We start from the raw sequence: 24627 nt of genomic DNA, 5'->3' as shown, positions 1-24627 counted from the left end.
CAACGAGAAAGCAGAGTATCCACAGTAGAAATTTACCTGGGAAGAGTGTTTGCTGGACGACATCTTTTCTGCTAGGTCAGCCGCTCTGGGACCACAGCACACCTGTATAACAGTGCCCTCCTCGATCAGGGAGTCTCTTCTTTGCATAAAATTTAAGCAGAACAAACGGCTGTGACTTAACCCCTGTGCTTCTGTCTGTTGTTGTGTGTGTCTGTGAACGGAGAGCCTTTCAAAATGTGTCAGCCGTTTTTTGTCAGCACCTGACTCTCAAGAAAAGAATAATATAAAAGTCCCTGCCCTCTACTGCATGGGTGGGAGCAGAGTGTCTATTCAGAGCATCAGAGATGTTAATGCCAGTCTTGGGATTTCGATGCATTTTCCTTGTGGGGAAGAGATGACTTAACCATGAGGAGCGTCACTCCTATTCTGCTGGGTGATGGATGAAGAGGCACCCTAGAAACAAGATGCCTCACTCTTTTTTCCTCTCCATTTTAATGATCTTGAAACTTTTGTTATGACAGCACTTAGTACAGTGATTTCTCAATAGTATTTGGAGAGTGAAATATTAAATGAATGCATAGGTTAACTGACTAGCTAATGGATAAACCATATCTCATTTCCACTGAACAATCTTAGGATGGAAATAATAAACCAGCTAATGATAATGACAATATTTATTTGTTGAATTTTTACTAACGTTCCAGGCTATATACTGTTTTATATGTATTTTCACCTTTAATTCTCTGGAAAGCCCTATGAAGTAGCTGCTATTTTCACTTTCCACATTTCACAGCAGAAAGCTGAGATTCATAAAGTTTGAGAATATTGCCAAAAGCTGATCACCTAGCTTGCAGCAGGGCCAGGTTAAACCTTTCCATGTCTTCTGCTGAGGGTTTGCTTGTAATTACTGCTGAAAGCTGCCCTCCCAGTTCTTGAAAGTAGGCACATGGCAATAAGCAGGGGCATGGTCCCCCCAGAGGCCCAGATAACTTAACTAGAATTACCTTCGACTTCATGTGCCACACCGGCTGTGGTATTCTATTGTAATTCCAGAGGAAGCCACATTACTACCACCGGTACCTATGATTTTGTTCCTGAAGCGCTGCTAGAACAATGAGGAGCTTTAACCCTGCTTTAACATTTCAAATAAAAAGAAAATACAGAATATACAACAGGGAGGGAACATGTTTTGCTGTGTTCCAGTTGTTCATCAGTGGCTCTGGCTTATAGAGGAGGATTACGATCTCCTTAAATTCCAAACATGAAATTGAATTCATGATCTTCCCTTAGTGGATGGATCCCAAAGTCCTAACAGATGCACCATGATTCAGAGTCTAGGTTTATTTGATCCCAATGTCAACTTTTGATTCCCTTAATAGAGCTAGGGAAAGGGAAGACAACCAGGGGACTGGGTCAGTGCCCAGACTTGGGAGCATTTAGGTACCTCTTCTTGCAGCTCCTAAAGGTCAAAACCCTTTCAGACCCTGGGGCATTCCAGAGGTGACTCTGTTAGCACCACACCTACTTGACTGAGCGTGACTGTCTATTTTCTTTAAGGCATCTCATATAGGCTAATTATTTTTGCTATTGTCTCCTCCTCAGACACTGAAAACAAGTGAAACATCCATTTAAGGGAAGGCAAACAGCAAGAGTATGGTCTATGTTCTCACAGTCATGAAGTCGTAGTAATACTTTAAATTTCTTGACAATAAAGTTGGAGATAAAAACTGAACATGAAAGTGGAGCGTGGAACAAAGCAACTCATTACACTACATTTTCCCTGTATTAAATCATAAATGTTATATACTTTCAACCATAGTGCCTAATTTTCTTAAGCTTCTTAGCAGAAACCAAATCTCTTGGCATCTCATTTGGCATGTGTATCTCTAGATGAAAGACACAAAGGAGGCTGATCTTCAAAGATTATCTTTTTCTAAAAATGGCATCCCTCATTGCCTTTTTATATGGGATGAATAAAAGTGACTCTGTATTTTCAGCACATACAGTATCCTTGGTACAGAATTATCCTGTGACACAAAAGAGGAAAGTACATAATACTTGAAAATAATGAGCAATAACAGTTTCCTGCACGAAGATAATGGCTTCATTCTTTTCTGGCTCCACTAATCCAATGACTCAAAAAACCCAGAGCATAGAAAAGAATGAAATGCCTCTTCATTGTCCAGTTTGAACAAACCTAGATTCTAAAGGGCCAGGACCAGATATCGCTAAAGTTAATCCAAATGATTCTGTTAGGGCCATGAAAGAGTTTTCCCTTTAATCACAAAAGCAGCAGCACCTCCCAAGGAAATGGGACAAGACTTCAAAGAGACAGGTTCTTAGCCCATGGAGCAGTCCCTAAGGATAGGAATGGGCTGCCCAGCTGGCGCTAGTGGTAGAGAACCTGCACAGAAATAGGTGCCATTTACTGAGTGCTTTGGGCTCCCTCGTGGCTCAGCTGGTAAAGAATCCACCTGCAATGCAGAAGACCCCGGTTTGATTCCTGGGTTGGGAAGATCTCCTGCAGAAGAGATAGACTACCTACTCCAGTATTCTTGGACTTCCCTGGTGGGTCAGATGCAATGCAGGAGACCTGGGTTTGACCCCTGGGTTGGGAAGATGCCCTGGAGAAGGGAACAGCTATCTTCTCCAGTATTCTGACCTGGAGAATTCCATCGACAGAGGAGCCTGGCAGGCTAGAGTCCATGGGTTGCAAACAGTCAGACATGACTCAGCCACTTTCACTTTCAGTTTCATTGAGTGCTTACTAAATGACAAGCCCTTTGTTATGCATTTTATTTATTTTTTCCCCATTTATTTTTATTAGTTGGAGGCTAATTAATTTACAATATTGTAGTGGTATTTGCCATACATTGACATGAACCAGCCATGGATTTACATGTATTCCCCATCCTGATCCCCCCTCCCATGCATTTTAAATGCATTTCTCATTTAATCATATCAGCAATCATGCCCCATTAGAAATATTATAATTCAGTTGGATAAACTGTGGCATAGCCAGGTTGATTGACATGTCCAAGGCCAACTAGTGAGGAGAAGTACGTGATTCTATCCAAGGATGGCATGTCTCCAGCGCCCACGCTTTTAATCTCTGTGAATAATGTTTCCCTTAGTTCTATAGCAATGTGGAGTTATAACACACCTAGGAATCCACTCAATCAATCTCACACGCAGGGTGGAACCCCATTTGTAGTATCTTTGACATGTATTTATACTCTATTTTAGCTCTGTCTAAACATTTTTAGTAATGGAGATGCTGGTATGTGAGAAAGGAAAGAGAAAAAACAAAACACACACACACACACAAAACACTGTTTGTATCACCCTACATATTCATTCTCACAAAAATCTGAAAGACCTACCACCACAGACATTTTATAAATGAGAAAGCTGAGAGATTCAAAGAGGTTGGGTAAGTGGTCCTAAGGCATGTGATCAGTAAATGGTGAGGCTTGTTCTTCTGATTCTAAAGCTCAAGGTCTTTTCCTTCCACTAGCCTACCTACTTCTGAAGAGATACTAGTAACATGGCATTAATTCCATTTTTGAATATTAGATAAATGCTTATAGTGAACTTTTTCCAGATAGGCTCACAAGGTAGGCGAATAGAACTGACATGTTCCTTGAAATTTTCGCATGTTGGCCATTGATCTTCTGTTGGAAGCAATACATGGTAAATTTAAGCTTTCTTTGAAATAGCAGATTTTCAAATACTTCAGGTGTGTTATCATATTTCTTCCTCATCTAGGCTTATTTTCAGTGTGGGGGAAATGAGTTTCCTCCCTAGTTCCTTCTATGTTTTCCTCCTGTTTTCTTCAAATGTTATTTAAAACTGTAGTTTCTGTGTTTTTACATTTTTAAGCACAAGTGACTACATTAGCATTTCATCTATAGCTTTAAAGATGAAAAGATCTAAGAGTGATAATCTTCAAAGCATATTTAAACCTCATTATCCGCGTATTGACAGAGTACCAAGGCCTTTGCCGTCCTGTTTCTCTGGATTGACAATGTTGCTCTCAAAATGAATTACTGAGGACTGAAAAAAATAGTCTAGGTGAGACCTGACCTTGTGCTGAACCCCGTATTTCTGTCATAACAGTTGCTATTTCTAGTAGTCATCTTATCTGATTGGATAGAAGTAAGATAGAAGTTGAATAGTTCTATCTGGTTCTGGTCATATCACATCATGTGAGCTAAAGAATGAGTATGAAAGTGTGCAAGTCAAAGTTGCTCAGTCGTGTCTGACTCTTTGCAACCCCATGGACTATACAGTCCATGGAATTCTCCAGGCCAGAATACTGGAGTGGGTAGCTTGTCCTTTCTCCAGGGGAGCTTCCCAACCCAGGAATCGAACCGGGGTCTCCTGCATGGCAGGCAGATTCTTTACCAGCTGAGCTACTGGGGAAGCAAAGAATGAGTATAATAAATACAGATAAGTTTAGACTCTTAAATTGACCCTATTGAGATAGTTAGGGAGTTTGTGATTGACATGTTCACGCTGCTATATTTAAACTGGATAACCAACAAAGTCCTAGTGTACATCACAGGGAACCCTACTCAGTGTTATGTGGCAGCCGGATAGGAGACGAGTTTGGGAATGAATGACTGCATGTACATATATGGCTGAGTTCCTCTGCTGTCCCCTTGAAATTGGCATAACATTGTTAACCGGCTATGTGTGTACACGTAAGCCGCTTCAGCCATGTCCAACTCCTTGCAACCCTATTGACCATAGCCCACCAGGCTCCTCTGTCCATGGGACCCTCCAGGCAAGAATACTGGAGTGGGTTGCCACGCCCTCCTCCAGGGGATCTTCCGACCCAGGGATCAAACCCAGGTCTCCTATGTCTCCTGCACCGGCAGGTGCACTCCTGACCACTGCAAAATAAAATTAAAAGTTCAAAAAATTGATCCCATTGAGGAAATGCAATATTATTTGACTTGTGTACTTCCTTTGCCAAAAACACTTTTCAACTCTCATTTGGAATATAGCTACTTATAGCTATCTAGGTTGGTCATAACTTTCCTTCCAAGGAGTAAGCATCTTTTAATTTCATGGCTGCAATAACCATCTGCAGTGACTTCAGAGCCCCCAGAAATAAAGTCTGACACTGTTTCCACTGTTTCCCCATCTATTTCCCATGAAGTGATGGGACCAGATGCCATGATCTTAGTTTTCTGAATGTTGAGCTTTAAGCCAACTTTTTCAATCTCCTCTTTCACTTTCATCAAGAGGCTCTTTAGTTCCTCTTCACTTTCTGCTATAAGGGTGGTGTCATCTACACATCTGAGGTTATTGATATTTCCCCCAGCAATCTTGATTCCAGCTTGTGCTTCTTCCAGCCCAGCGTTTCTTGTGATGTATTCTGCATATAAGTTAAATAAGCAGGGTGACAATATACAGCCTTGATGTACTCCTTTTCCTATTTGGAACCAGTCTGTTGTTCCACATCCAATTTTAACTGTTGCTTCCTGACCTGCATATAGGTTTCTCAAGAGGCAAGTCAGGTGGTCTGGTATGCCCATCTCTTCCAGAATTTTCCACAGCTTATTGTCATCCACACAGTCAAAGGCTGTGGTGTAGTCAATAAAGCAGAAATAGATGTTTTTCTGGAACTCTTGCTTTTTCGATGATCCAGCAGATGTTGGCAATTTGATCTCTGGTTCCTCTACCTTTTCTAAAACCAGATTGAACATCTGGAAGTTCACAGTTCACGTAGTACTGAAACCTGGCTTTGAGAATTTTGAGCATTACTTTACTAGCGTGTGAGATGAGTGCAATTGTGCAGTAGTTTGAGCATTCTTTGACATTGCCTTTCTTTGGGATTGGAATGAAAACTGACCTTTTCCAGTCCTGTGGCCACTGCTCAGTTTTCCAAATTTGCTGGCATATTGAATGCAGCACTTTCACAGCATCATCTTTCAGGATCTGAAATAGCTCAACTTGAATTCCATCACCTCCACTAGCTTTGTTCATAGTGATGCTTTCTAAGGCCCACTTGACTTCACATTCCAGGATGTCTGGCTCTAGGTGAGTGATCACACCATTGTAATTATCTGGGTCATGGAGATCTTTTTTGTACAGTTCTTCTGTGTATTCTTGCCACCTCTTCTTAAAAAGCATTAGACATTAAATTAGATATTAAAAAGCAGAGACATTATTTTGCCAACAAACATCCGTCTAGTCAAGGCTATGGTTTTTCCAGTGGTCATGTATGGATGTGAGAGTTGGACTCTAAAGAAAGCTGAGCACCAAAGAATTGATGCTTTAGAACTGTGGTGTTGAGAAGACTCTTGAGAGTCCCTTGGACTGCAAGGAGATCCAACCAGTCCATCCTAAAGGAGATCAGTCCTGGGTGTTCATTGGAAGGACTGACGCTGAAGCTGAAACTCCAGTACTTTGGCCAGCTCATGCAAAGAGCTGACTCATTGGAAAAGATCCTGATGCTGGGAGGGATTAGGGGCAGGAGGAGAAGGGGACGACAGGAGATGAGATGGCTGGATGGCGTCACCAACTCGATGGGCATGAGTTTGAGTAAACTCCAGGAGTTGGTGATAGACAGGGAGGCCTGGTGTGCTGCGATTCATGGGGTCACAAAGAGTTGGACATGACCGAGTGACTACTTATAGCTATTTAATGAAATACAGGAAAAATTAGTTATGTGTGTATATCACCCAGATTTTACCAACACTATTGTTCACAAGTTTATTTTCCACTCTTATTTATTTCTAATAATCACCTTCAAGGTAATGATTAGCTATTACTTTTAGCCTTTCCCTTCTCCAGGGCATCTTCCCAACCCAGGGATCGAACACAGGTCTCCCACATTGCAGGTCGGATTCTTTACCAGCTGAGCCACAAGGGAAGCTCCACTTTCACTTATTTCCTAGTCTTATTTATTTCTAATAATCACCTTCAAGGTAGTGACTTGCTACTACTTTAAATTTAGACAAGGGTTCAAATTAAGTTCCTAAAGAGAAGTTGTGAAAATACTTTGAACATTTTTTTAGAATGGACTATACATATAGCTTTCTAAAAGGAAATTCTGGAGAGAAAACATCCATGCACATACTTATCGGTTGGCAGTAAGAGAATAAATATCATCCATAATATTGTATATATTCCTCATATCTCAACATGCTTTATGCTCACTCTTAGCCAGATGCCCTCTACACATTAGGTAAAGCAGAATTTTAAGCATTAGAGTTAACCTTTTTCATGTAAAGATTTCATTTTCATAGTGTTTCTATTTTCACATAAGGGGTAAGATTTCTCCTTAAAATTCAGCAAACCTGACTACACAAAAACCATAGTTAGGGAGACATATCGTTAAGAGCAAGATTGAGGTTTAAAAATAAGTAAGGTGGTAAGTGTGCCGTTTGCTCTGATGTCGTTTAATTCGTGTCCAACTCTTTTGTGACCCCATAGACTGTAGCCCGCCAGGCTCTTCTGTCCGTGGGATTTCCAAGGCCAGAATACTGGTGTAGATTGCTATTTCCTTCTCCAGGGGATCTTCCTGACCCAGGGATCAAACCCATGTCTCCTGCATTGGCAGGCAGATTCTTTACCACTGAGCCACCTCAGTGTATGCTAACTGTTGTATGCACTGTGGGGAAAGAAATATAAAAAATGGACTATTTAAAAAAATATTACACAGCTTGGGGGGAGATGAGATTAACACATGTGAAACAGTAGATAATTGGAGAGGACATTTCATAATTGCTATATTGAAAGAGGTTCCAAGGTCTGTATAACTATGGAGAAGGAGACTATGAGGGTTAAAGTAGAGAAGATTTTAAGAAAAAGAGTGATCTCTCACTTGGATCTTGGACTATGAGCAATACACAGTTAAAAATAGAGGGAAATACTTTTCATTGTTGAGTTAAAAAGAAGGGGAACAACTGACCAGAGGCTAGGAAATAAGAATCAGTCTAATAATTAGGGAAGGTGAAATGAAACCCACACTGCGGTGTAAAGCTTCATGCTTGGGCAAGATCTTAAATGAGGCTGTGTGGCAAGGGTAATCTAACTGCACAGTGTCACGAGTATCTGGAGAGAAGCTGTGGTGTGCTGGGTAACTGGAAGTCAGTAAGTTCCTGAGCAGGAGAGAGGTGTTACACAATGGTGCTTTATTTAAAAAAAAAAAAAAATCTGCTAGTGGGCTGCAGGATAGAATTAAGAGGAGAGAATAGAAGAAACCAGGTAGAAAATTTCAAAGTAAATGAAGCGTGATTGTCAAAGTCTAATATTTCACCATTCTTGGAAATGGTGTCATTGGTAACATTATAGCAAAGATCTAAAGTTCATGACATATTTCTAAGATGTTTGGTTTTGCTTGCCTTTTTTGTCTCCCTTTCCACCCTTCTATCTACCCTTCTTATTGTCTTTCCTTTCTTCCTTCCCCTTTCCTTCATTCTTTCTTCTTTCCAGAGCATACACATTTAACATCATTATTTCACATTAATCCTGACTCAATCAAGATTAAGAATTTGAAGAGATGTAGTTCTTTCTCAGATAATTTATGGTCACTGTTTTTACTTAATCTTTTACATCAATTTAATGATGGAGGTTTAATCATAATGGCATAGCCACAGGTCACATGACCACAAAATAGTATCTGTAGTGTATAATTATTTAAATTGCTCATTTAGTATTTGAATTAGTCATAATACTATATTTATTTAAAAGGAGACCCTAACAAAAATCATTGAATCATAAAGTTTTTCATATATAAGTGAATAAAGAGTATTAAAAATAAAAACTTTGAGAGGCAGAAATAACAGCCTGTTCACTGGAGAACATCTTAAATAGCCTTCTCTGTACTCCACTGATGAAATTCTAAAATATAAGGCAACCACATTGTGAGGTGAATAACAATACTGTCTTCCTTGGTGGGAATTATAGAGTCTGCAGGCATTGCTTCTAATAAAGTGAGCTACCTGTTCTTTATGCATGCCCTGCTTTTTCTCTCTTCCATTTGAAGTAACACATTTCTTTCTCTTAACAGAATGCATTTGTCAATATCAACCAGTCCTCTTCTGCAAACACTGCATCAGCCCACATATTTATTCCCTGAAGTTGACTCAACAATATTTTTTCCCAGCCTATCTCACAGTCAGCCCTGTGTGATCTACCCAGGAGTCTAGAATGTAATCATAACTGTCTCTACATGGAAAGTCTATAAGAAAGAGACTTTTTTCAGGGTGTACAATCAATATAGAAAGTTAAATAGAAACATTTAGGACCCCAAAACTGCTTTAAAAATCAATAGTGGTGGGGTTTTTTTTTCTTTGAATCTATATTATCAAGATAATTGCTTCTAATTTTCACTTGGCTTTATCATGAAAAACAAGGCAGGAAGAGATGATCCCTCAAGGAACAGTCGGAAACCCTGCTTTTCTTTTATATTCATCAAGCGTAGCCATTGATTTTACTCTCGTGCACAGCTCATGGGCAGGGAGTGTCAAGAACATCACAAAAATCGATTCAGAGTAGAGCTAGTAAGCAAATACAGCAACGGAGTTCTAAAAATCCCCATCAGGCCACAAGTTTTGGGTAAACATTTGATTCATTTCTGAAACTTGAAGCTTAAGAAGCATCTCTTTGGAATTTGGAGTCATTGGTATGTATGAGAGAACCCGACAGAGCTGTGTACATTTCATAAAGCACACACACTTGGCAGAGTTTTCCCATTTTTGCTCTGTGCCCCCTCTCATTATTTTCATTTCTACAATGGTAAGCAACAAAAGCATCTTCTATGGACAACTGTCTTCCTAGAAATGATCTTCAGGAAAAAATGCTAAATTCAAGATAGTAACAATTGATATTTCTGTTTAAAAGCTACTATACATACTATTAGCTATTCACAGATGGTAAAGAGTCTGCCTGCGATGCAGGAGACCCAGGTTGGGAAGTCCCTCTGGTGAAGGGAATGGCTACCCACTCCAGTATTTTTTTCTTGAGAATTCCATGGACAGAAGAGCCTGGTGGGCTACAGTATATGGGGTTGCAAAGAGTCGGACATAAGTGAGCAACTTTCACTTTCATACATATATAGATATAATTACACATAGCAGGACAAAGTAAATAATCATGTTATTACATTAAGAATTAATGTGTTCAATGAAGAAAAAAGAAACAAAAAATAAAATCAAAGAGGCTGAATAAAAGCCCTGAAATTCTAAATTTGAATTAGAAACATCAATATGAACTCCTGATGTATTTTATCCTCTTCTGGGATACAGAATTATCAATACAAGCCGACGTGCCAGAGGCCAGGAAGCTATCGACTATTGAGGTCATGTTGACAGAATTCAGGTGCCAACTCAGAGGGGCTGTTGCTGGCCAAAGGTAAGACAAACAGGGTCAGAAATAACCACAGCTGCAGTGGGCTGACACAGACATACTTGTTATTACCAGTGACTGCATAGTGGTAAACACACAAACAACCAAACCCCACACCGAGTGGTCATGTGGGGGGAGCTCTGGAGAAACAACTTGTTTTGGAAACTGCTACATAGAGGGAGCCATCAGGCATTGATCCTACCTTCACTGAACCAGCTTGACCTCCAGACTGTCAAACAGTTGGTGAGAGGAAGTTCTTTAGAGAATAATCTAGTTAATAAATAAGGAAAGAGTGGTAGAATATTGTCATTATGTAAGCTCTAAGTAGGTTTGGGCAAAGATTATCAGTGACTGCTGAAACTGTTACTGTTATGGGCTGCATCGTGTCCCCCTAATTTTGTATGTTGAAGCCCTAATCCCCAGTCCCTCAGAAGTGGCCTTACTTGGAGGTAAGGTCTTCTGGAAGTAGTCCGATTAGAGTAGATCACCAAGGTGAGCCCTAACCCCAAGTGACTGGGGTCCCTACAGGAAATGGGCCGCACGGCGGCGCGGGCAGGACGTGACGCAGGCGGAAGTCGTCACCCGCATGCCAGGGAGAGGGGCCTGGATTGAGCCGTCTCTCACAGCCCGTGGTCGGAAGCAACCGTCTGACTCCAAAACCCTGAGACGGTAATTTCTAAGTCACTCATTTTGTTACAGCAGCCCTAGCGAACAAATACTGTTATATAAAATTAATCGAAGTTTGATAATGGATGCATCAGGTTGTCATTGCCTAAATCAGCATTCACATCACGAAAACAGACACAGGCAGGCATTTTGTGTCTTCTGATAAAAGTGCATAATACGCCTGGCTTATGAAGCAGTCTCACCAAAGCACAACAAAATAACTAATCTGGATCTGATTAAGCCTCATATATGGGGCATAACGGAGAAGGCAATGGCACCCCACTCCAGTACTCTCGCCTGGAAAATCCCATGAACGGAGGGGCCTGGTGGGCTGCAGTCCATGGGGTCGCGAAGAGTCGGGCACGGCTGAGCGCCTTCACTTTCACTTTTCACTCTCACGCATTGGAGAAGGAAATGGCAACCCACTCCAGTGTTCTTGCCTGGAGAATCCCAGGGCCGGGGGAGCCTGGTGGGCTGCGACTTAGCGACTTAGCTGCGACTTAGCAGCAGCAGCAGCAGCATGGGGCATAAAAGAACACATGTACAACAAGTGGAAACAATCACAAAAAACAGCACAGTTCTTTAAGAAAAAAACTTTCTAGGGAGAAAATAAAGGAATAGGAAACATTTAGAGCAAAAGAAAATTTAGATAAATGTACCAGCCAAATGCAAGGTGTGTACATGTTTGGACCCGCTTTTAAAAAGTTAATAACAAATTATGAGACAGGAAAACTTAGGTTCGCTCTCCTACTGTTGATATCCGTAAGGCTAAAATGATAATAGTACAAAGTGCACAGTGTTATGGTAAAGCTTAAACGTGACGATATAAGGTGGAGCACTTAGCACTTAGCACTTAGCACAGTGCTTGCTGCTGCTGCTGCTAAGTCGCTTCAGTCGTGTCTGGCTCTGTGCGACCCCATAGACGGCAGCCCACCAGGCTCCTCTGTTCCTGGGATTCTCCAGGCAAGAACAGTGGAGTGGGCTGCCATTTCCTTCTCCAGCACAGTGCTTGACGTATAGGATAATTTCAATTATGTATATGCTTGGGTATTTATTGAATTCCTGATAGAGTTGTTATCAGTATCAGTTAGAATGATGTGACATGCACATCCTACTCTGTATGTGTTTACGGTGGGGGCACACAAGCACCCCCACACACTCTGCAATGTATGGGGTCTCAGTGTGAGCCAGCACTGAGCTGGAAGACTTTAAACAACCCCTTCCATTCCTCATCCTCTTGTAGCCCTTGAAAGGTCACCTTTGATAGGAGATGCAGGAAAATAACATTGTGGAAGTCTGAAACAAGAGCCAAGGCAAGGGCTAGGAGAGGGAGGCAAAGAGCATTTTAAGGCAGTTAAATACACCACTAAATGTCTTCTGAGAATTAGGTTGTTCCCTGCCTTCCATCTTTGAGGAAAGATAAACACAATCTTTCAGCACCCACAGGGTGAGGCCTCGGAGACAATCTGTGCTTTTCAGCCAGCTGGATCATGTTTGGACAAGAGGCAGAACACATCTGGTCATTAATAGTGAAGATGGCTCTTTGGTTAAAAGCCATCATTTAGACATAGGAAATGCTGCAGCTGACCACTACTGTGAGTTAGGTCACTGCATCCTACAAATTTTCATTTCAATTTTTCAAACATTTATTTGGTTTGAGAAAGAGGATACAAAGGTGAAAGAAATACAGTTTACAGTTTCAACAAATATACAATCTTGTTTGCATCACAGGAAAATAACTCTAAGACACGGAGAGATAATACATCCTAAGAGAGTTATAAATCTCATGGGCCTTTAGGAGATTAAAGTGAAGTAAGGTATCAGATGAGAACAAGTTTTTATCTGGTTGAGAATACTGTAAAAGTCCTTGTGAAAAAAGTGGGGCTTGAGAGAGGCTTCTAAGGAAAGAAGAGAGATGAGGAAGTGGTGGAGAAGGGGAAGCTATATGGGAACAAAGAGGAGAGGACATTTCAGCAGGGCTGGAGGGTTGCCACATGAAATACAGGGTGCCCAGTTAAATGTGAATTTCAAGTCAAGAACTAATAGTTTTTGTATAAGTATGATCTAAAAAAAAATTGGGATCTACTTGAATTTGAAAGGCACTAGATGTGTTTAGAGAAATAAGTTGTTTTATAAAAGTTTAGGTTTCATAAAGAAAGAAAATGTTTGAAAGACACTTTGGTCATATGCAGAGGGTCTCAGCTTCCAGACAGGGGAATGAAAACTTAATTTTATGGGGACTGCAGAGATATTTTTGGTTTATCTTTTTTTTAATGTGGGATTGATATGATCTGACATGCACAGTAGGAAGAATATGATGAAAACGATGAGAACAAGTAAAATTAAAATAGGAAGTTGGCCAGAGTGGAGCTGTTAACTGAGGTGATGGGCGGTTTGGACATGGCAATGCTCTAGATAAAGAGGACGCAACAGATTGGATCTTGGGACAAAAGAGGTTGAGAGTCAAAGATGCCTACACGTCTATGTCTGTTGACTATGAGGCTGATGTCTTTTGTTAGTAGTTGGGTAAGGAGGAAGAGCTGATTTTAGGGAAAACAGATAATGCAAAATAGGGGTCATGTCAGTAATAACTGTCAGGGCAAGCCTCCACATACAGATGCTCGGCAAACAATTAAAAATATTTTTCTAATCTCAATGATTTCATATTATAGGTATTTAGGCTGTTAAATTCAACAAGTTGTTCAAAATTCAAGGAACCCCTCTAGTTCACAACCAGAGACAAAAAACATTGAGAGAACAGCAAAAAGACAGAAGAACAAGAATAATGAAAAAATTGTGCTTGGAAATTCTGAAGTCAAGGTAAATCAATACTCTTAAAATCATCCAAAGAGGTCAAGACTATAGACTGAGAACCAGCAATAATTCTGGTAATTTTTGACAGAGCTGTTTTAGAAATGGAACATGGGTGGGAGCCATGCCTTTGGAGATTACAGAATAGATGGATGGTGAGGAAATAGAGGAAACCAAAGCTATTCGAGGAATCGTGCTTGAAGACAAAAGAGAAGTGAAGGCACCAGAAGGGGAAGATTTAATAAAGAAGAGAGCAAAATCTGAAGAGCGTCCAACAATAAGATTAAATGCGGACGTGGAGAGATTAGCCGTAGAAGGAAGAGAGAAACTTTCTCAGAGTTAAATGAAAGAAAGGGAGGACAGACAGAATTTTAAGGATTTGATGTGTGACATTGAGTCAGCTGATATTTCGTCTCCACTTTGAGTAAGAAAGGAAGTGACATGTGCCTTGAGAGGAGCAGGGTGGAGGGCTCATGGCTCGTGGGCATAAATCTCATCACCTGCCACATCTTACAGCACATCACAGATGTCCATCCTTTATGTGGATTCCTGGCAAAGTGGAAGAGGAAGTAATAATGATTGCAGGGTTATTTTTTGGTGTGACACGTTTTGCTGCAGCGAGGGAAATCCGAGCTTAAGAAGCACAACAGAGTCTAGTCATCTTCTCTCTGCTGCATTCCTGTTGCACAGGAGCACCGAACCTCTTCAGACACTTCTCTCATTTTAGAGGTTTACAGAACTGTGTGCCATCTCTGGTGTGTAAAATATGATTTGACATAGGTCACAAAAATAGCAAACAGCTAACTCTATTCTTGTGTCTTTATATGAACTAAGTTATAGCATCTCACATTGAGTTTGAATATAGCAAAATGTGGATTCCATTTAATGATATGGTCTTATGATTTTGGAATTCCTGATTGAAGGGCCTTTCAGGTACATTCAGAAAATCCCATTGACACCATAATTGCTTAAAAAAAACCCAGTGATACGTGGTCTCAATTCATGATGACTATAGCTGGACTTATGGATAAGGCAAGAAGTTTCAATCTCCCAAGTCTTTGTCTAGAATCAATACAGTCATAACTATGTCAATACCTATGTTATACTATAAGGATTTTCTGGTGCATGGGCTTAGGAAGTGACAATGGCAATTATTCTTGAAAAGGCAACTACAAAGAGAAAAGTGAAGATTGTCTTGTCTAAGCCTAGGAAATGTTATATCAAAGGATTGAAAATGAATAAGCCATGATATAGAATCACAGAAGCAATGAAATTGAGATTTGAAAGAGAATTTAGGGATGATTTTGTCCAATCCCTGTCTCTTTAAGGCTGAGTAATCTGAAACTCATAGAGGAAACAGCTTATTGAAGGGTACAAACTAGTCAGGCCACATGTGTCTTTGGCTCAAAGTCCCAGGTGCCTCCACTCTGCCACAATGACAAATCTCTACCCAGTTTCTGGATAATTATTCCCAGGGACAGAATAATAGGTATACTGTACATAATAGGCACTCAGTGAATGCTTTCTCAATTGAACAACTGTATCTCTGTCACTGACACATGTAGGAGTTAGAGAAACACCCTTACCATACAGATTTTCCACTAAGGCTTATACCATAGTAAGGCTATATCAGGTACAATAACTTTAAAGAAATATAGCTTAGTATTTACATGTATTAACATATTCATTATTTCATAAAAACTTCCCAATAATGAATCAGATGTTATTAGCCCACTGTTGCACCTGGTAAAACTAAGTAAGGCTCAGTTTATAACTTAAGGTCTGGCAGTCAGAGAATGAACCCAGCTTTGAGCCTGTGACTCCAGATTGCCATGCGTTCTTTGTTACACCTTATGGTTTCTCCAGGACATTTATCACCTCCAGGGAGAAGAAAACCTAATCTGTGAGGGAAGAGATAGAAAGACAGAGGAAGGGAAAAGTATTGGAACTGATGTGAGGCTTTTATGGAGAAAACTGATGCCAGAAAGAGAGCAGATACCAGGTAATAGATGAAGGATTTGTGTTTTCTTTGACAGATCCATTGCTGGGCTCCTAGCTGCAAAGTCATGGGTTGGCTCCAAAGAGGAGAAGGCAAGGCTATGCAACTTGGAAGAAGGCGTTGACTTTAAATGTGTCTGGAAGACAGTGGGGTGAGAAAAGCATGCCATTCTCACGGGAGTCGAGATCTGGACTTGAATCCTAATTCCATCATTTGCTGTCCCTTAGATCAGGCCCTTTCCCCTTTTGGGCCTCAGTTTTCTTAATTTAAAATGAGGTTCAAATGTTCAACTTCATGGTTCTCAATTATTTTTCTTCTTTTGCAGCATTGCCATTGGTAGAGACTGCCAATAACTTAGAAAAATTTGAAAGTGAGACTCTGTAAACCGAGAATACCACCCACAGTCCTACTTGCAAAAAAATCTAGTATTTTTTTTTTAAACAACTTTTTATATACAGTTGAAAAATCACATGCAGTGAATGTACACATTGCGGCCCATCAGCCTACTAAGTTGGGTCATGGGTTATACAATTATTCTCCCAGAAAACTTTATAAGGATAATTCATCACTTTGTATCTTAGTTATATAGGATGGAAGCCACATAGGTAATAGAAAAATCACAACTGATTTCCACTGTATGACCATCACTAATGACTATCACTGTGCTCTTGGATTAAGAGATTTTTGTCTATAGTCTGTAGTAATATCAGTACACTCAAGAGACTTGTCAGTTTATTTCATCATTTTTTTCTGAGAGGATTTTAGGTCAGAGATTTTTAACTGGAGTTGACAGTTCCTTGGGTACTGAAAGGGTTGGAAAATTCCAAAGATTATTTTGCCAAGATCAATTGATACTATGTCACTGTGCAAAGGAAGACCAAAGCTATCAGCTAGATAACCAACCATCAGGTTAAGTTCAAAAGTTTTATCACAGATGCATTCTTTTCACTTGCATATATTTTCAGATATCAGATACACATTAATTGTAGACTTTTGGTCCTTAAGTACAGTTTTAGCTAGGCATTGATGCTATATAAAAGGATTTTAGGGGGCTTATGACCACTCTAAAACAATAGGAGAATTTCATCAGCTTCTCAAAGGGATCACAAAAGGTGACAACAAAGGTTAAAGAACCACCACACTTCATATCCTACAATAGTGTTACAATTCAGATATTTTTTGGTAAAACTGGATGCTGATTTGAATTATATCCTAAAAGTTTTAGTAAACTTTTAACTACATGAAGGTTAGTAATAGACCTCTATCAGTGTACATTACCTCTTTTATACTTGATTCTTTACAAAATAAACAAATACAGTGTGATGAAAAATATTGCTGAGAAAAATAAAAGATAAATAAATAAAGATATATTCATGGATTAAAAAGCTTCATAACTTTACATTGTCAATTCTCTCTGCACTAATGTAGAGATACAATATGATCTCAATTATAATTCCTGCAGACTTTTTTGGATAGAAATCGAGAAGTTGATCCTAGAAGTTATATAGCGAGATGCAAAGGTATAAGCATTTCCAAAACAATCTTAGCCAGTATAAAATTGAAAGACTTACATGACTTCATGACTTACCTTGTAGATATGGTAATTGAATAGTGTGATATGGTAATTAAATAGTGTGATACTAAGGATGGACATAGAGAACAAAGGAACAGAATAGGACCTAAAAATAGACCCCACTTATCCAGTCAAAGGTACCAACACAATCTAATGAGAAAAGCAAAGACTTTTCAATAAATAGGGCTAGAATAACTGGATAGCCATATGGAAAAAAAATGAACCCTAACCCCTACCTCATAAGAAACAGAACAATGAACTTAAAGTGGATCATATATATGAAAAAAAAAGTGAAAACATAAATTTAAGGGAATGAAATCACTATGAATCTTCTCAGAGTCACCAACAAAATATTTTCCAATTTCTTCAGAATATTGTTTCCCAATGCATAATAATTTCATTATCAAGTAGCTACACAGAATACCCAGGAAACATTGAGTCTGGGTAGACCTGAGATAATTAAGCGATTGCTTAAAAAAGATGTAACCAAGAATAAACTAGATGTGAAATCTGTCTAACAAAAACATATGCCTATTACTATGTTTATTATTTAAAGATAAGGACAAATCATTTACCGTTGATGGACAAGGTTGTCTAGCTTTAGCTGAAATAGTTCTAAAGAGATTTTCCTGATCTTTAATATACTTTTATTATCAAGATTGGAGAGTCTACATGTTTACCTACCTGCCTCTCTCCCTTCTGCCCATTTCCAAAAGTCAAAGTTAAACAACAACGTGCGCAACAGCAATAAAATATGAAACACAAAGCTCTTTACCGGAGTCCGTAGAGAACTGTTCCATCAGGATGCAGGCGGATCATGCGATTTTTCACTGTGACCCCATGCACAAAGGATTTCTTGTCATTCAGAAAGTAGGTGTCTGGTACCCAGAGTTGATCAGCCACCCTGTTGTCTAGTGTGAGGTTTAGTGGGATTCCAGAATAAGAAAGCCTTTTGTCTTTCCAAGACTGCTGGAAATACATGGTGAGAGTATAATCCTATAAAAGAAAGGAAACCAAAAAAAAAAAAAAGGAATTTTACCATCATCATCATCGTCATCTTCAGCTAAATCCTTTTTGTTAAGAACCTGATAGCGTGTGGTACGTGGGTGCCCGGAGACTCAGCCTTCTGCAGGTCTGCTGTGAGGTCACGTTTGAATGTGCTGTGAGTGGTACCTCCAAGCATAAGGCAACCAACAGGTTAGAAGTACTAGAGCATGCAGAAGCATTTGTACCAATATAGAGTAAATCCATTTCATTGAATTTTAACTTTTGGAGTTAAGGTCATGAAATCATGGGGAAAGCCGTAAAGGGAAGTTGTACTTAGAGATTTATGGTCACAAATATCTACCCCTGGGCGTTGTATTTATAGTACTATTTTGAAGGAGGATGTTTGTTAAATAATAACTAAAAGTGGCTGTACTTAAAAGATGTGCTCTAAACTGCAAATACATCTGAATGAATAGCATTGTTTACCTTATAAAGGTTATCAGTTTCCATTATTTGGATTTTTCTAGCAAATTATGCCTTGTCTATCAGTCGTAAAAAGCAGTTTATGTAGAACATGTGGATGGGGAGATGCATTTGGCCTGAGAGCGGACATGAGTGCTGTGTGCTCGCTCACTTGCTTCAGTCGTGTCTGACTCTTTGCCACCCTAAGGACTGGAGCCTACCAGGCTCCTCTGTCCATGGGGTTCTCCAAGCAAGAACACTGGAGTGGATTGCCATTCTCTTCTCCAGGGGATATTCCCAACCCCGGGGATGGAACCCAGGTCCCCTGCATTGCAGGCAGACTCTTTACCATCTGAGCCACCAGGCAAATTGTCCATTAAAAGAATAAGAGGTCACAGTAACATCATAAAGGCTTAAGTTGTGGGTCCCCATATCATTAAAAAAAGATGGTTCACTTTCTCTTTTAAAGGACATTTATCTGTCAATAGTTTTAGCTGAATGCATTAGCAACAATTAAGAAAACACAATATAACTCCTGCACAACTCTGTATACTGACATTGTTTTATATATATATATGTATGTATGTATGTATATACATACAACCCTTTGAGAAACCAGCTGAGCCACAAGGGAAGCCCATGAAATTAAAAGACCCTTGCTCCTTGTAAGGAAAGTTATGACCAACCTAGACAGCATATTAAAAAGCAGACATTACTTTGCCAACAAAGGTCCATCTAGTCAAGGCTATGGTTTTTCCAGTGGTCATGTATGGATGTGAGAGTTGGACTCTAAAGAAAGCTGAGCGCCAAAGAATTGATCTTTTGAACTGTGGTGTTGAGAAGACTCTTGAGAGTCCCTTGGACTGCAAGGAGATCCAACCAGTCCATCCTAAAGGAGATCGGTCCTGGGTGTTCATTGGAAGGACTGATGCTGAAGCTGAAACTCCAATACTTGGGCCACCTCATGCGAAGAGTTGACTCATTGGAAAAGACCCTGATTCTGGGAAAGATTGAAGGCAGGAGGAGAAGGGGACGACAGAGGATGAGATGGCTGGATGGCATTACCGACTCAATGGACATGAGTTTGAGTTGGTGATGGACAGGGACGCCTGGCGTGCTGCGGTTCATGGGGTTGCAAAGAGTCGGACATGACTGAGTGACTGAACTGATTTGAGAAACACTGACTCTGCTCAGCCTTTCCTGGTGGCTTGGACGGTAAAGCGTCTGTCTGCAATGTGGGAGACCTGGGTTTGATCCCCAGGTCGGTAAGATCCCTGGAGAAGGAAATGGCAATCCACTCTAGTACTCTTGCCTGGAAAATTCCATGGATGGAGGAGCCTGGTAGGCTACAGTCCATGGGATCGCAAAGAGTCAGACACGACTGAACAACTTCACTGGTTCACTGACTCTGCTCATGTCTTACATCTGGGTAAACTCTACTTCATCTAGATCCCTATATGGATATTCATGCATTTCTGAAATATCCTAAATGATATTGTCTTCAATATTTATTCTGGGCAATGAGTTCCAATGTCCTTTAACCACTGTATTCAAGAATGTTTACATTGTTTACTCAGAAACAAACTTACAATAATTTAATTCTTTCTTGTTCAATGAGAAGGACATTTGCTCACTATTATTCATACAACATCCCTTTTATAGGTCTGAAACTTTTTCCACCTTACCTTCACTTAACAGAAAAAGAGAACCCACAGGGTTATGTACACTTCTCAATTGCTAACATTCTTATTTGCATACTCTTCAAGTTGTAGACATCATACCTTTTTGCAGTACAATGGATTGGACAGATTCTGAGCCTTAGATTCTGAAACATCTTGATGCCAAAGTCTACCACTTATAGAGCTATGTAACCATGAGCTACTAACTTAACCCATTGTTATCTCCAATGTCTCACTTCTAAAATAAAAATAATAGCATTTTACTGGCTTATTGAAAACATTGCTTAGGAAAATTAGGATGCAGGTATTTTAGAAACTAGCATGCTAAACAAATATATTATCTTCAAAATTGTTCACTGCTGTTTAAAGATTAATATCATACTTCCAAACTACTTGGAATGTACATATTTATTTTCACAAGCATTACCACTTTTAAAGAGATGTTTATAAAAGAACTTGTAGGCAGAAAGACCCCAGTAACCATGAAAATAAGCACTAGTCTGTGTTGTAAGTCTTGTTGGGGTCTTATTTGTAATTCAGACAATGTAATAAAATTAATAACTATCTCAAGATACATTATTGTAAATACTGGCACTGGGATCAGCATGACCAGCAACGGGTTGCGTTTCACCACCCGTGCTGAATGAATGCTCATTAACCTCCAGCTCTCTTGAGTGCCGCAGAGGATTTCCTCACAATGAGACCATGAGGCAGAATCCATACACTGCATTCTCCTCATTAAAAGAAGTTTTACTGTGTGATGAGGAAAAACTTACTGTAAAGTACAAATGATTGTGATGACAAATAATATTCTATTAACTAATGTTATAATTAAAATATGCTTGTGGTAAGTAAACAATGGAGAGTGGAAGGAGAAAATAACGTCAACTTGAGTAACTGCATAAATTAAGTGCAATCGTGTGTGTGCGTGTGCACGCGTGTGCACGTGTGTGTGCATGTGTGTGCTTGTGTGTGCATGTGTGTGTACATGTGTGTGCATGTGCACACGTGTGTGCCTGTGTGTGCACGTGTGTGTGCATGCATGTGTGTGTGTGCGTGTGTGTAGTTTTCCCTTTCCCTTTCTGGAAACTCTTGTTTCCTGTAAAGAAAGACCTATACACATGTACTGAGATCTTTGCTCTATACAACTCACCCTGTTTTCAATAAATATTGACTAAACATCACACCATGTTTCCCAATTAAAGCAGTACTTTAGTCTATTTGCAATAAGAAATCATTCAGTGGAAATTTATGTTGTTGTTCAGGCGCTCAGTAGTCTCTGACTCTTTGTGACCCCATGGACTGTAGCACTCCAGGCTTCCCTGTCCTTCACTATTTCCCAGTTTGCTCAAACTCATGTCCATTGAGTCAGTGATGCCATCCAACCATCTCATATTCTGTAGCCCCCATATCCTCCTGCCTTCAATCTTTCCCAGCATCAGTGTCTTTTTCAATGAGTCAGCTCTTTGCATCAGGTGGCCAAAGTATTGGAGCTTCAGCTCCAGCATCAGTCCCTCCAATGAATATTCAGAGTTGATTTCCTTTAGGATTGACTGGTTTGATCTTGCAGTCCAAGAGACACTCAAGAGTCTTCTCCTCAGCACCACAGTTGGAAAGCATCAATTCTTCAATGCTCAGCCTTCTTTCTGGTCAATGGATGCTAGTATTCTACTCTAGGAAGTAGGTGATGCAGAACAAGTACCTTTTAAGACTTTTCTTCTTATGCATTTCTAGGGTTATCATCTTAACCTAGGACCTGATTCTATGATAAATGGAAATATGGACCCATGAATTTGATAACCTTCAAAAAACATTTTGAAACTAATGATAATTTTGATGATAATTATGCACAATATGGCAATACTTAAAACAGAGTAATATCTCCATCCTATGCATATTTTACCACAAGCATGATAATAATTTCCTTCTAGAAAATGCTATATGCTCTGTGGTTTCCATGGAGTTTCATATATATTATAACATTTCATTCTCACCACCTCATGAGATAGGCAAATTCTCCCTAAGAGAATTCATGTTTATATCTCAAAGAAACTAGTTTCTGAATTTTAAGTAAATTTTTTTTCCTATCTGCACTTTAGTATAAATATTAACAGTCATATCTGCATATAATAAAGCCTAAGATATCCTTTGGTGTATTCTGCTTTTTAGATGGAAAAGAAAGGCTTAAAATTGTATTTTTTTTTTTTTATCTAACACAACAGCTTTTCTACTAATTCTTCATTAGGTCAAAGTGCAAGCCCTCCAGGGAGGATGGAAAGTTTTCAGAAAGAAATGAAAGGTTTTGCTACTTTGCCCAAGAACTCTAAAATCATTTTTCTTCCAGGTGTATGATATGTGTTCAACTACCTTTCTCAAGTGGGCAAGCTACTCCTTGACAGAAAGTGTGACATATTTAGGAACAATGGGCCATAGGAGATTCTTTGACACTGAAGCACATTAATGGGATTAGCTGGTATGAGATTCCTAATGAAATTGGTCAGGCTAATTCAGGCATGAGAGAATTTGATTCATTGAAGAAAAGCAGGATAAACAATATCAAGTCAGCAATTTCCAAAACCCATCCTTTTTAAATCTAAAAATGCTTAAAGAAGTAAGAAAATATTTCTAATAAATGAAAGCAGTCCTTTTGGAGAATAAAGGTAATATTTTTTTATATACTTATTTTTATTGAAGTACAGTTGATTCACAATTTAGTTTCAGATTTATGACTCAAAATTTTTATAGATTATACTCCATTTAAGGTTATTACAAAATATTTGTGATATTCCCTGTGCTGCACAATATATCCTTGTATCTGATTTATTTTATACACAGAAGTTTGCACCTCTTGATCCCCTACACCTATCTTTCTTGCCCCTCCCCTCTTCTCCCTTCCTGCTGGTAACCACTAGTTTATTCTCTGTATCTGTGAGTCTGTTTCTGCTTTGTTATATTCATTCATTTTATTTTTTAGATTCCACACATAAGTGACAACATACAGTATTTGTCTTTCCAAGATATGTAATCAACTTGTGTCCATCAACAGATAAATGGATATGGATACACACACACACACACACACACAAACATACATATATATATACAAAGTCACTCAGCCATAAAAAGAATGGAATTTTGCCATTTATAACATGGATGGGCCTAGAGGGTACTATGTTTAGTGAAGTGAGTCAGATAGAAAAGGGTAACATTCATTTTAGAGCAGTAGTTTTAAACTGGATGATTTTGTCAGCCAGAGCACATTTAACAATGTCTGAAGACAGTCTCAGTTGTCACAGCTGAGAGTACTGTGTGTGCAGCTAACACCGCGGAGAACAGCCCTGACTCCGATGGGATCTATCCTTTCAGCTTTAATCTCTGTGCTCTGTGGCTGGTGCTTAGTCATGCTGGCTCTGCGCCTCTGTAAGAAACTGTTTCCCATAGCGTGAAACATGCGTAATAGCCCTTCATGATCTGCCTCATCGGCTTGACCTTTGAAGGTTTAACACTTCTCCATTTAGACTGAGATGCAAAGTCGCAGAGCAGAGCATACAGTTGTCTTGTTGGAGGTTTACAGAAACCATGGTGACCAGACCTACGTTGACAGCTGAAAAGACAAAGGATTCTGGCATCAAGAAGTCTACAACAAACAGTCCCACTGCCTCCCCTTTTAGCATAAAAGAAGCCTGGATTCTAACTCGAATAAGATGGTTCTTTGGGACACTAGTCTGCCATCTTCTCAGTTTTCTGGCTTCCTGAATGAAGCCACTATTCCTTGCCCTAGTACTTCACCTTTTGATTTATTGGTTTGTTGTGCTGTGACCAGTAAGAACTTGGACTTGGTAACACTAGCATCTATGGGGAGTGGCCAGGTGTCCTCCCCAGCCTAATACACTGCACCATGCATCCCCTATAACAAAGAATTAACTGACTCCAAATGTCAATAGTGTCAAGGTTATGAACTCTGCCTTAAATGAAAATATCTTCCTTTCTAGTATCAGTAAGATAACTTTATTATCAGTAAAATAATATCCTCAACATGTCTACTCAAACATTTAATATATTCCTTAAAACTTTGTGTAAGGAAT

The 24627-nt window shown here is 39.5% G+C and overlaps 1 protein-coding gene across 2 annotated transcripts in view; it reads right to left on the bottom strand.

Annotated features, from left to right (window-relative positions):
- The window catches only part of GABRB1 (gamma-aminobutyric acid type A receptor subunit beta1), a 410965-nt gene that overhangs the window by 239666 nt on the left and 146672 nt on the right, over nucleotides 1–24627 (bottom strand). For both annotated transcript variants that reach the window (XM_043871401.1, XM_043871402.1), the window contains one exon: nucleotides 18190–18410. In XM_043871401.1, coding sequence (XP_043727336.1) covers nucleotides 18190–18410 — 221 coding nt within the window. The remainder of the gene's footprint in view (nucleotides 1–18189; nucleotides 18411–24627) is intronic.

Source organism: Cervus elaphus, chromosome 17 (genome assembly GCF_910594005.1).
Source record: "Cervus elaphus chromosome 17, mCerEla1.1, whole genome shotgun sequence".
Lineage (NCBI taxonomy): Eukaryota > Metazoa > Chordata > Mammalia > Artiodactyla > Cervidae > Cervus > Cervus elaphus.
This window is presented reverse-complemented; position numbering and strand designations above follow the sequence as displayed.